General features: G+C 40.7%; 2 protein-coding genes across 2 annotated transcripts in view; one reads left to right on the forward strand and one right to left on the reverse strand.

Moving 5' to 3' along the window:
* Positions 1-536: 536 nt before the first annotated feature.
* On the reverse strand, positions 537-3,953 carry LOC135502794 (uncharacterized protein K02A2.6-like). Its single transcript, XM_064795898.1, has 2 exons — positions 3,886-3,953; positions 537-2,217 (listed from the first exon to the last, which is right to left on the reverse strand). The coding sequence occupies exons 1-2, from the start codon at positions 3,951-3,953 to the stop codon at positions 537-539; spliced, it is 1,749 nt and encodes a 582-aa protein (XP_064651968.1).
* Positions 3,954-9,840: 5,887 nt separating this feature from the next.
* Positions 9,841-13,893, forward strand: part of LOC135502795 (uncharacterized) — a 77,396-nt gene continuing 73,343 nt past the window's right edge. Inside the window, exon 1 of the mRNA XM_064795900.1 lies at positions 9,841-9,844. Within this exon, the coding sequence (XP_064651970.1) occupies positions 9,841-9,844 (4 nt within the window). The remainder of the gene's footprint in view (positions 9,845-13,893) is intronic.

Here is a 13,893-nt window from a genome sequence, read left to right on the forward strand (position 1 = left end):
TATACTGAAGTCTTACGTACTACGACATTTGGGGGTAACGACTTACGGCGTCTGACATTGTGAATGTAGCCATTTGTTGTGATGAAGGAAACTTAGATTTTGCGAAGTGGGAGCATACGGCGATGAAAGTAAGTGTCTCTGGAAGAGTAGTTCCAAGTCCGTTCGCTATGGCAGTATGTTAACTAGTGCACTGGTTAACATCGCCATAGATAATTCCCAGGACGTTAATCATAACGTCATTCCAAATAGTCTCATAACTAAACTGAAGGTAATTTAACTAGCAACTACGTAGCGACTAAACAAACTGCACCTTATTAAAACACTAGGTCAAAAACTAGAACAGATGCTCAAAAACACGAGCTTAAACACCAAACTTAAGTGACTATACAGTGTCACATATACCACGTAATGGATGTGTCTAAATGTCACAACCTATTACTGTAAAGTGTCTCATGAACCATACATGTAAATAACGCACACACAAGTAATGCTAGAATGTCACTGAACCCACAAGTGCAACAAATGGGCACAGTCCTTCAACAATGTTCAATCAAACGCTCAGGTGGTTTTCTTGCACGTGCAGATCTCCTCGGAGCTGGGGCTGGACTGGCAACAGCGGTGTTCTCAGGAACAGACAATGGAGCGGGTCCCGCAGGAGGTTCCACATGGCCTGGTGCCTGAACTTGAGCCAGACGCTCAGGTTGCACTAGAGGCATGCCTGGCATGAGATCTGGTTCTTCCTGTGCTTCCAATGTAAGTTCTCCACTGCGACGTAGGTGATCCACGTGTACAAATCTACGTCGGCCACCAACCTCCACAACGTACGACTGTGGTCCTTGAATTTTGACCACATGACCTGGGAGCCGTTTCTCCCTTCCATTTCGGAAGTTGCGCACGCGCACAATCTCATTGAGGACAAAAGCCCATGCCTTGACACCACGGTTATCATGATTATTCACCATCTTGTTCTGTTTTTCTGTCACAGTCTTGTTCAGATCTGGACGTAGTAAGGAGAACCGTGTTCTCAACGGACGTTTGAAAACTAACACAGCGGAGGCTACCCCAGTCACAGTATGGGGTGTAGTGCGATATGTCAACAAGAAGTTATCAACGCGCTGCTGAGGGGTACGACGTTGCTCATGTCCTTTCTCCTCCGCCAGAAAATGCTTTTTGAACGCGGTCTTCGCTGATTTCACGATATTCTCCGCTGCTCCGTTTGACTGGGGATGATACGGCGGTACCAACTTATGCTGAATTCCGTTTCTGCGCATGAAGTCGGCAAATTCATTCGCATTGAACTGGGGCCCGTTATCTGAAACCAAAATTTTAGGAAGACCTAGGTGCGCAAACCAACTACGAAATGTACAAATAGTTTTCTCAGAAGTAGTGCCCGTTTTCATCAACTCGATCTCTACCCACTTGCTGTATGAAACAATCAGCATGAAGTAATTCACACGCTCAACGAACCCAAAGTCAACATGGACTATCTGCCAAAAGCTGGTTGGATATGGCCATGGAATCAGTGGGGCAGGGGCCGGCTCGTCTTTCATAGCCCGGCAAGCGTCACATGCATTCACCAAAGTCTCAATGTCCTGATCGAGTCCTGGAAACCACAAATACCCACGAGCCATAGCCTTCATCCTAACCACACCCCAGTGCTCATGGTGTAGTTCTGACAACAATCTTTGTCTATACAGAGGTATGACGATGCGCAACCCCCACAAGATGCATCCTTGATCTACAGATAGTTCCTCACGGCGGTTCCAATATGGCTGCAGACTACTGTCAGGTAGTTCTCTCGGCCAGCCATTCAGAACGTACAAGAACACACGCGACATAACCGGATCTTTCCGGGTTTCTTCAGCTATGTCCCTCGCAGCAACTAGCAGCTCATCTGCCATACTGAAATAATTCACCTGTCTCTCAACAGCTACACGTGCACCATCCACCGGAAACCTAGACAGCATGTCCGCATTTGCATTCTTGGCTGATCTGCGGTAGTGAATGGTGTAATTGTACGCCATCAAAATCAACGCCCATCGTTGTAAGCGCAACGCTGCAAGTGTGGGCACACCCGTGTGTGGCCCAAAGATCTTGGTCAGTGGCTCATGATCAGTGTAGAGTTCGACCTTCCGTCCGTAGATATACTTACGGAACTTGGTCACACCATACACGATTCCGAGCGCCTTCTTCTCAATCTGCGCGTACTTTTTCTCACTGTCCGATAGAGAACGTGATGCAAAAGCAATAGTACTCTCAATCACATCCTCGTCGCCAATATTATGTACCACTCAACAGATATCTTCTGTACGGTGGCCCATAAAGGACATGCGTTTATTTTCAATATAATAGACATTTTTTTTTTTACAATGCGTTTTTTTCTCTCGAATTACAACCGCCGTCGGATTTATTTCTCACCGCCGAAAAAATAATTTCCACCGCCGGGTAAAAAATAATAATTCCCACCACCGCGGTGGAAATTAATATCGACCACGGTGGAAATTAATATCGACCGCGGTGGAAATTAATATCCACCGCGGTGGAAATAATATCCACCGCGGGAGCTAATTCGTTATTGACACCGGGTGGATATTATTTCCACCGCGGTGGATATCATTATCCGACGGCGGTTGTAATTCGAGAGAAAAAAAACGCATTGTAAAAAGAAAAATTTTCTATTATGTTGAAAATAAACGCATGTCCTCTATGGGCCACCGTACTTCTGGGTATAATAACGTATTGATGAGACCATACTCGGGTTTACAAACTGGCTCTTAGCGCCATGCTTACAGACTCCATAACGAAATTGTGCAGAACATTATCCGCGACTATCATGACGGTATACAGGGTGTGTCATATAAATGCCACAAACACCACACTCACCATTTCAATCCGTCGTATGGACGACTTCTCTTCTCCGTCGTGACCCGATATTCTTATCTTAATTTGATTTTTGATATGCGAGTTTCTTTTTCCTCATCCAAGCCTACATGCACATGTACATGTGTGTGCATTTATTCCTTCGGTGTGTGATCTCGTGCTGGTGTGATCTCGCTCTGCAGCCGACTCCAGTGTATATTTTTGCCTTTAACTCGATCAATATCGGTTGTATATGGTCAGGAGACCAGATGCAACCGCCACTCGAGTGACATTTTTATTTCTTTGGCCGGTAGGCAACTTTTTTTAATGTCACATCGCAGCAAGACCGATATCAGCAGCAAGTCGTTGGGAGTAACTGGATCGGAGCGGTTCCCCGGGCTGTAAGCCAGAGCTCTTGACTCAGTCAAAACGAAGTGCTAGACCAAAGGGGGTTCCACGGCGGCTCCAATGTAAGACACGTGTTTCACTCGACGTTTTATCGATATGAAATCACATGAACTACCTAAATAAACAATCACGCACTAATACCCCAAAGTGAAATCCACTAGTAGATGATTCAATTTAATAAATTTTCACAACAGTAAAAATTCATAGACTGTGATAAGTTTTCCGACATTTATCACGGTAGATGTTCGCAGCTTATCCAAATGTTGACATGGAGTGACCTTCACAATATGCGGTTGTTCTTAATGATATGAACGGAAAAGGGAATTTCCCAACCCTTCTCCCCAAAAATACGAACTACAGAGACAGAAACCACCATAGATCCCCTGAGATCTCGTCGTTTTCTTAACTTTTGAGCCCTATGAAGATGACCAATATTTTACCTACATAGGGATGGGTTCTGTACATAGTGTAGTGTAAGTTACATTAGGCGATCCGATTTACGGCCGCTTGAGAAATTGACAGAACTGCACGTCAATATTAATTTTTACAAAACTGATATCGTCTCATAATGTTTTGCGACAACTTTTTATTGAATCTGATTGCTTAAGGCTTACATACCTGAAACAATAAACAACCAACAACGTAAATTTTAATCGCTTCGATGTGGACACAAGGGCCGTCACCATCTTTTTGATGGTGGTACGCCACATGCACAGCTATAATATGATTCACGGTCACGTGATGTGACGTCACCGTTGAACCTCCGTGCAATACCAAGAATATTAAAAATCATTCATAGAACCAAAATTATTAATCATCACTTCGATTCGATTTAAGATGTACATGTAATGTACGTGTGGAGTTTTATAGTGTTTAGCCCCTTCCCCAATTGATCGATCGAAGCATCAAATTGGCCAATCTGATGTCCGATAATCAGTGTTGTTTGAGAAATAGTTTCCAAAATAAAATATCCGACATCGTAAAGATATCGCAGGGGCCTATGTCAGTGACTCTTACAAGAGTTTGTGGTGATATGCCCGTCGGTTAGGCAAAAACCACGCTAAACACAAACACATGTTTCTTGAAGTTTTTAATAAGAATTCAACATTTAAAAGGGAAACATTTCTTTTGGCTACCTGATACAAGCCGCTCGTAGATCGATATGTTTATTCGTAAAATATATCAATCGATAATATCCATGGCATTATTTTTCCAGCGCTTTTCTTTTATTGATACATTGGGTCTAGTAAATGGACAAAAATACATTTATTTCCCTTATCAATCAGTTTGGAGCACCGGTGAGAAATTGAGTTTATATTATGGGTCATCTGTGGATCCACCTTTGAACGACGCTGATATTATGGCAAGTGCACGCACAAAAAAGGAACTCTTGCAATTTGTTTGATATATACAGGACAAACCTGCAATGTTTTTCTCGCTATCTGCGTTGCAATTCGTTTTTGAAGAAACATATTACAAGGTATGAACACAAAGTTAGAGTTGGAAGACTCCAAAAACACTATTAACGATATCAAACATTTCCCTTGACAGGTTGACATGTTCGATGCCACTGCCCGATTCTCCGCAATCTGGGAAATGTATTCTTCAGTGCGGCTTTGTTTCAGTTAAATACCTACCGTTCATGTTAACCTAGTGTCTGCACTTCAAAAACACTTATTTATCAGTTGGTCGTAAGATCATTGGACAGGTGTGATATATCTTAATTGCAGTTTGCCTGCAAAAATAGTTTTCAACGTGAACATGACAATGTTTAATTCCATAGTTCAATATCTGTCCAATTTCCAAAAAGTAAATTATTTGAACCACAAGAATGTCCACTAGACAAGTATGCTGTTTTTGCTGCTCTTCTTTGTTTTCTCCGCAATGGCCACTACTGTTAAAGGGGCCACCCGTAAGTAATGTCGAATATTGACCCCTTTGGTACGTGTGGCACGCCTGGCTAACCACAGAGCTCAGAAGCTGACCGTATTGTCTATGTTGCCAATAACTCGCTTACTGTCTGTCGTATGGACTCGAGACCAAGTGCATTCAAAAGAAACAAAATGTGCTCAACATTGTTCCTGACTCGACCCAAGTGATCATGAGGTGGAGTGTGTCAGAGATCATCTGCGCGGAGAGTAACATCAGCACAACGTAGTTAAACCCTGTGTACACTGTTAAAATTTTAGCAACATTTTTGGGGTTGCAACAAATGTTGGCAAAATGTCGCATAGTGTGTACGGAGGAAAATGCATGTTACAACATTTTTAATGTTGAAAAAATTTTGTTAGTCTTCAGCCAATCAGAATGGGATTGTGTCATGTGATCTTCCTAAAGTCAGGTGATTTGGACAATCCCCCCGAATGGATCAAGTTGATATATGGGGCACTACAATCAGACACAAAGTAGGACCAAATGATTATATATGCATAGGAGAACTGCCCTTCTGGGACACAACGTAAAATGTCCTGTGATAGGAAATATAATGATGCCCCTCATAGGCCTTGTTCCCTCTCACTCGGTTTTTCGAAGGCATTTTCTCCGCCTCTCAACAATGACAGCTAAAATTGATACAGTGGCACTCAAAACATTGCTTTTCTTCTAAAAATCATCCATTTTCCTTCATTAATCTCTTTTTTCACAAATATTTCATTGTATACATGGCTTGCACTCAAATGGCGGGGAAGTGTTTTTTTTGTGCTTTGAGGTGTGAATGCTAATGAATAACGCGTCTTCTACTAAATAAGAGCTGAAACGGTGTGAGCGAAAACGCCCGGGGTAATTAAGTCTCTACTGAGCGCATTCAGATTGACTTCGTGACGTATTCAGTTAGAGATATACTTCAGTGCTGAAGAATCTGGATGTTCCAAAGTTTCATCGAGCTGTTGACTTTGGGAGGTTCGATTTGTTTGATTTTTCATTTCATGATTGAACATTTATCAAAGTTGTTGGTGCATTCTAAAAGATTATTTCACGACACAAAGGATTCTTATCATTTGTACATTAAGGAAAGTTTATTCTTTATCGATGGATCTAATCTAGATTTGCCACCTAATTGTTGCCTTCAACGCTGGCAGTCATAGCTCAGGATTCACCAATTCTTGTTCGAAACGGAGAGGCCATTCCTGCAGTTATTTTGAGAAAAGGCTTAGACGATAAAATGTCTTGTAACATTTCCTACACTAAGTCTCCAATGACCGCGTTCAGAAAGACTTGTAACTTTCTCCTGTACTAAGTCACCCCGGCTATTCAGACCTCTAAACTGATGGGCAATTCCCATCTTGACGAGCTGCCGATGCCATATTTCATATGCACCCAGCACCTAGCACCAATACAGAACCTGGAAATCCCCTTCAACGTCAAGAAATCGCCCGACCACGAAAGATTAATTCTCCCCTTCGGACCAAGAGATTGACATCCTGCATATAACATTTGATTCAGTAATAGAGTAGATTTAGGCAAAAAGCATGTTCGCATTCAAATATAGATAAGGCTGCTTTGTTTACTTTTGAATCTGCACAATAGTCCGCGGTAATTTGAATTTGAATTTAGCAATCCCATCAAATATGCTGAATAAGGAATGAATGTTTTCCAAATCTTCCCTTACATGTAGATCCGAATACAAGAATTTAACTCACGATATACAATAGTTTCTTGAAGTACAAGACGATTTTATGAGACTTCATATAAAATTTTCCATTGGGTATACACAATGTATATAAAAAATGGCTCGGGCAGAGCGTCGGAATGGCTGCAGTTGCCTGTCAGAAAGCAGATCTGATTAGCCAGGGTGTATAAAGTGCATTCGATCATTACAGATCTGTACCAGGCTGCTCCCGCTGGTATTACACATCGCCAGGGTGACTGTCCTGGGAATGATTTTTACCAGGCCAATCTTTATCGTGTGTCGTTTATCCTGTGCATTGCCCTGTGCAACAAATACCCAAAATGTCGAGCGTTCCAATATAGACATAACGTATGCGCAGTGAAATTGAAGTCCTGTGATATTGTCACGAAGCATTACAGTCCACCTCGCAATATGTATAAACGAATAGGTAAGGTCTTGATATAATTATATGTAAACAAGAAAATTCAGTCTGACATATTCTGATAATGTGACATATTCTAATAATGTCATATTAACGGTTTATTGTAAAATCTGCCGGGATAAAACATGATTTGACGTCGTTTTTCACAGCATGATGTGAAATTAAACGCTATTGTTGTGATCAGATTTATATCGATCCGTTGATTGATGTCATATTTACATATCAAATATCATATGCTGTCACTTTTAGCACTACTAATAGTGTCTTTTTGACACTATTCTGACATCAATCTGAATGACGTCAGAATAATGTCAGAACGACAATCCGATAAAGTGTATATCAAATATTTGATGAGGGGTCCACTCCATCCCTTCCAATGGTGACGATGCCATTTTGACATCATTCAAACCCATGTTATTAGCCGTCATTTGGAAAGTAATAAAGTCCGATTGAAATAAAGCCCAAACATATAGCTGGTCTTTATAACGTACTGTTTTGTTTAACGCAGATATGTCCAACCGTGCGATATTCGTGGTCAAAAAGACGCCACCTACCGGCAAAATTATAAAAACAACTAATACCACGCCTCCTGTCAGCGGTTTTGACTGTGCATTTCACTGTTTTAGGCGCTTTGATTGTAGCGCATTTGTACGAGACGTCACAATTAAGAAATGTTACCTCCTCGACATAATGAAATATACTGAAGTCTTACGTACTACTACGTATGGGGGTAACGACTTACGGCGTCTGACATTGTGAATGTAGCCGTTTGTTGTGATGAAGGAAACTAAGACTTTGCGAAGTGGGAGCATACGGCGATGAAAGTAAGTGTCTCTAGAAGAGTAGTTCCAAGTCCGTTCGCTAGGGCAGTTGGTTAACATCACCATAGATAATTCCCAGGAAGTAATAGCTGATCGACGTAGTGTCAGACACTGACAGGGGAAGATCAGCCTAAAATAATATGTATGTATTCAACTCCTTGTACTAAACAGTCTTTTACAAAATTTATTAATCAAGACAACAACTAGTTTGGTAATTCCTATCGCTCGAACAGAGAAATAAGTAAACATTAACCATTAATTAGCTGTTTCCCCTAGAAAGGTTCTATTTGAACCATGTGAAAAATACTATCAAAATCGTTAATAATTTATATTTTGATAGGTAAACAACTAATTTTACAGTTGGTTTAACCTTATTTGATCAAGCATGGTCATCCCTATAACGATATAACGATATCGTCAAGGATATCCGGATATACCGTTTTTTACGATCCTTAACGATAAGGTCAAAGGCAAACATTTTACACAACACTCTAGGCAATACGTTCCATTTCTACTCGTTATGCACCTCGGCATAGAATTTCTCATTAAGTTTGAAAACAGAACCTACTTACCTCACCATTTCAATCCGTCGTATGGACGACTCTTCTCCGTCGTGACCCGATATTCTTATCTTAATTTAATTTTTGATATGCGAGTTTCTTTTTTCCTCGTCCAAACCTCCATGTGTGTGCCTTCCTTTGGTGATGTGTGACCCCTGCTGATGAGGCCACACTCTGCAGCCGACCCAAGTGTATATTTTTGCCATTAACTTGCTCAATATCGGTTGTACACGAGACCAGGTGCAACCGCGACTCCAGCGATATTTTCATTCCTTTGCTGTCAGGCGACTTTTGAATGCCACATCGCAGCAAGACCGGTATCAGCAGAAAGGTTGTCAGGAATATTTGGATCGGAGCGGTTCCCCGGGCTGTATTCCAGTGCTCTTGGCTGATACCAATCGAAGTGTAATACCAAGAATATTCAAACTTATTCATGTTACCAATATTATTAATTATCACTTCGGTTCTGTCAGGGGGCTATAACGTTATATCCGAAGTGATAACTTCGGTTCTGTCAGGGGGCTATATTGTTATATCCGAAGTGATAACTTCGGTTCTGTCAGGGGGATAAAACGTTATCACTTCGGTTCTGTCAGGGGGATATAACGTTTTATCCCCCTGACAGAACCGAAGTGATGATTAATAATATATCCTCTTGGTTCTGTTTATAATGTTCATGTAATGTACGTGCGAAGTTTTATAGTGTTTAGCCCCTCCCCCACTAATCGATCGAAGCATCAAATTGGCCAATCTAATGTCCGATAATCAGCCTAGTTTGAAAAATAGCTTCCAAAATAAAATATCGGACTACCGGGGCCAGTGACTAATACATAAGTTGGTGGTGATACGCCCGTTGGTTAAATAGGCAAAAACCTTGCTCAACACAAACAACGAGTTTCTTTAAATTTTTATCAGGATTAAACATTCAAAAGCGAAACATTTCTTTTGCTTACCGATACAAGGCGTTCGTAGATCGATATGTGTATTCGTATAATCGATCAATCCATAAAAATCTATGGTATTGTTTTTCCTGCACTGTTGTTTTACTGATATTGACACATTTGATCCAGTCAATGAATGAAAAGACATTGATGCTTCATCTTCAATCAGTTTGGAGCGCCAGTTACAAATAGCGTCGATAGCATGGGTAAGTGGGTCTACTTTCGAACGAGGTTGAGAGTAAGGCACAAAACAGGTACCCCTTAATTGATAATTTGTTTGATGGCCACAGCACAATTTTACATCGTATTTCTCTCTATCTGTGTTGCAATTCGTGTACAAGGTATGAACACAACGTTAGAGTTGGATGACTCCAATGGGATGGGATGGGATAGGATGGCTTGGCGTACAGAGCTGAAATTTTGAGGGTTTTTTTTATCTGACAACTATCCACAACCATGCAAGTTCCAGGTGAATAGTGCGAAGCGTTCCCTCTCAATACCCCCTCACGTTTTGCTTAATTTTGCTCAATTCGTGATTAGATGATTGCTATAAAAGGGTCAATGGGGCTGAACCCGACCGAAATCTTTATAGGACTTTTAGTAGACATACAGGGCTATCTGGTAAAAAAGCTTTCATTCAAATGTGATGAGGGCGCAATGAGATATTGGACCCCCAAAAGCACTGATTTCAACATTTTCACCGACTTCGGCGCCACCTATACCTTCGCGACTTCATTACCCCACAATATTTTCAAGTGGCATAGTATTGGACAAGCTAATGGAATCCTATCATGCATAAACTAGCTTGGGATGTTGAGGGCGCAGTCTTGGACTGCCTGAAATACATGTGTCATTTCAGAAAAATGTACTGCTTTGCAGTGTTCCCTACAGGCCGCGCCCTACACTCCCCACTGAAATGCTTTAATTTTCTGCAGCTCCTTCCATCAAAGACTGACATCTATCAAAATAAAGCTGGGCAGTTATTGGCGCATTGAGATATTTTAACTTCAAAAGTTATTTTTCTAAGAAGTTCAATTTTCACCATCACAACAGTGACCATTCCAGAGGCCCTAGAAAAAACTGTTTGTTTTAGGGACCTGGAATTTTAGAACTTTCTATCTACCCATAGGCCTTTCACCAAAAAAGATTTAAGGCAAATCTGAGGTGGTCATATATCACCCTTTAATAGAAATCCGCCTGATTCTTATAAAAACCGGCTCTTGATATATAGATAAGGTGTGTCAGCAGTAAAAAATACCATCGAAATGGTTAAGAATTACTATTTTAATAGTTAACAACTAATTGCACAGTTGGTGTGACCATATTCGATCACGCATGGTTATATCCCAAACGATATACCGACATAGTCAAGGACGTCCGGATATACCGTTTTTTCACGATCCTCAACTTTGAGGTCAACCGCAAACATTTTACTCAACACTCTATAAACAATACTTACTATTTCAACTCCTTATTATGCTCCTCGGCATTCTCCGTCGTGACCAGATATTCTTATCTTGATTTAGTTTTTGATATGCGAGTTTCTTTTTTCCTCGTCCAACTCTATATGTACATGTACATGTGTGTGCATTTATTCCTTCGGTGTGTGATCTCGTGCTGGTGTGGTCACGCTCTGCAGCCGACTCCAGTGTATATTTTTGCCATTAACTCGATCAATATCGGTTGTACGTGTATATGGACACGAGACCAGGTGCAACTGCTACTCGAGCGACATTTTTATTTCTTTGGCCGGTAGGCAACCTTTTTTAATGTCACATCGCAGCAAAACCGATATCAGCAGAAAGTCATCAGGAGTAAATGGATCGGAGCGGTTCCCCGGGCTGTAAGCCAGAGCTCTTGACTGCGTCAAAACCAAGTGCAAGACCAAAGGGGGTTCCAGGGTGACGTCACAGCATTTTTTGCAAAATGGCGGCTCCAATGTAAACAAAGACACGTGAGACAAGACCACTAATGAATATTCATAGGTTGGAGGGTCGAGGCCTATCAATTAGACGAGTTTTTTTTTTTTTTTTACTCTCAAGTACATATTTGGAGAGGTATTGACAAAATATTTGTTGTGGCAAGTCTACAGATATAAAGAATTTATTTGATGAAAAAATTAATTTCGTATTTTGCTAATTGGGTGATAGGGGGCGTGTTTTGAGTTTTTTCTGCCAGTTGGCTGAAAAGAGTGGAAATATCAAAGTCTGTCTAATTTGTCGATTATCAAAAAATTTCCGTGGTCAATCACCATTTTATTTTTCACCATTTACTTGCCCGACTGTCCGGAATAACATAATCTAAATTTCAGATTCACAACACCACGCGTTCTTTGATGCGTCGCGGTCAAACATTGACAATTTAACTGCTAAAAGGCTTAAAAAATCAATTGTGGTCTTGTCTCACGTGTTTTTCTCGACGTTTTTATCGATATAAAATCACATGAACTACCTAAATAAACAATCACGAACTAAAACCCCAAAGTGTAATCCACTAGTAGATGATTGAATTTAATAAATTTTCACAACAGTAATGTTGAATTCATAGTCTGTGATTAGTTGTTCGACTTTTATCACGGTAGATGCTCGCAGCTTATCCAAATGTTGACATGGAGTGACCTTCACAATATGCGGTTGTTCTTAATGATATGAACGGAAAAGGGAATTTCCCAACCCTTTCCCCTAAAAATACGATCTACTGAGACAGAAACCACCATAGATCCCCTTAGATCCCCTCGTTTTCTTAACTTTTGAGCCCTATGAAGATGGCCAATATTTTGCCTACATACGGATGGGTTGTGTACATGGTGTAGTGTAAGTTGCATTAGGCGATCCCATTTACGGCCGCTTGGGAAATTGACAGAACTGCACGTCGATATTAATTTTTACAAAACTGATACCGTCTCACAATGTTTTGCGATAACCTTTTATTGAATCTGATTGCTCAAGGCTTACATACCTGAAACAATAAACAACCAACAACGTAGATTCTAATCGCTTCGATGCGGACACAACGGCCGTCACTATCTTTCTGATGGTGGTACGTCACATGCACAGTTATAATATTGTTCACGGTCACGTGATGTGACGTCGGCGTCGAACCTCCTTTGGTGCAAGACCAAGAATATTAAAAATTATTCATAGTACCAAAATTATTAATCATCACTTCGATTCGATTTAAAATGTACATGCAATGTACGTGCGGAGTTTTATAGTCTTTAGCCCCTTCCCCCATTGATCGATCGAACATCAAATTGGCCAATCTGATGTCCGGTAATCAGCCCTGTTTGAAAAACAGTTTTAAAAATAAAATACATGTATCCGACATCCTAAGGATATCGCAGGGGCCTACTTAAGTGACTATTGCATAGGTTTGTGGTGATATGCCCGTCAGTTAGGCAAAAACCACGCTGTTTCTTGAAATGTATGATAAGGATTAAACATACAAAAGCGAAACATTTCTTTTGGCTACCCGATACAAGCCGTTGGTAGATCGATATGATTATTCGTAAAATATATTGATAATATTTAAAGCAGGGACTCTTGATTTATAATTTGTTTGATATATACAGAACAAACCGGCAATGTTTTTTCTCTATCTGTGTTGCAATTCGTTTTTGAAGAACCATATTACAAGATATGAACACCATGTTAGAGTTGGAACACTCCAAAAACACTTTTTTTAACGATATCAAACATTTCCCTTGACAAGTTGACATGTTCGATGCCACTGCCCGATTCTCCGCAATCTGGGAAATGTATTCTCCAGTGCGGCTTTGTTTCAGTTAAATACTTACCGTTCATGTTAATCTAGTGTCTGCACTTCAAAAACACTTATTTATTAGTTGGTCGTAAGATCATTGGACAGATGTGATATATCCTAATTGCAGTTTGCCTGCCAAAATAGTTTTCAACGTAAACATGACGATGTTTAATTCCATAGTTGAATCGTTGTCCAATTTCCAAAAAGTAAATTATTTGAACCATGGGAATGTCCACTAGACAAGTATGCTGTTTTTACTGCTCTTCTTTGTTTTCTCTGCAATGACCACTACTATAAAAGGGGCCACCCGTAAGTAATGTCGAATATTGACCCCTTTGGTACGTGTGGCACGCCAGGCTAACCACAGAGCTCAGCAGCTGATCGTATTGTCTATGTTGCCCATAACTCGCTTACTGTCTGTCGTATGTACTCGAGACCAAGTTCATTGAAAAGAAACAAAATATGCTCGACATTGTTCCTGACTCGACCAAAG

This window comes from Lineus longissimus, chromosome 19 (assembly GCF_910592395.1).
Source record: "Lineus longissimus chromosome 19, tnLinLong1.2, whole genome shotgun sequence".
NCBI lineage: Eukaryota > Metazoa > Nemertea > Pilidiophora > Heteronemertea > Lineidae > Lineus > Lineus longissimus.

Excerpts from the sequence above, each read along its gene's own strand:
- LOC135502794 (XM_064795898.1), bottom strand. The coding sequence starts at position 3,953 with ATGGTGACGGCCCTTGTGTCCACATCGAAGCGATTAAAATTTACGTTG. Across the intron at positions 2,218-3,885 it reads TTGGTTGTTTATTGTTTCAG|TGAGAAAAAGTACGCGCAGA; the intron begins GTATGTAAGCCT and ends TCTATCGGACAG.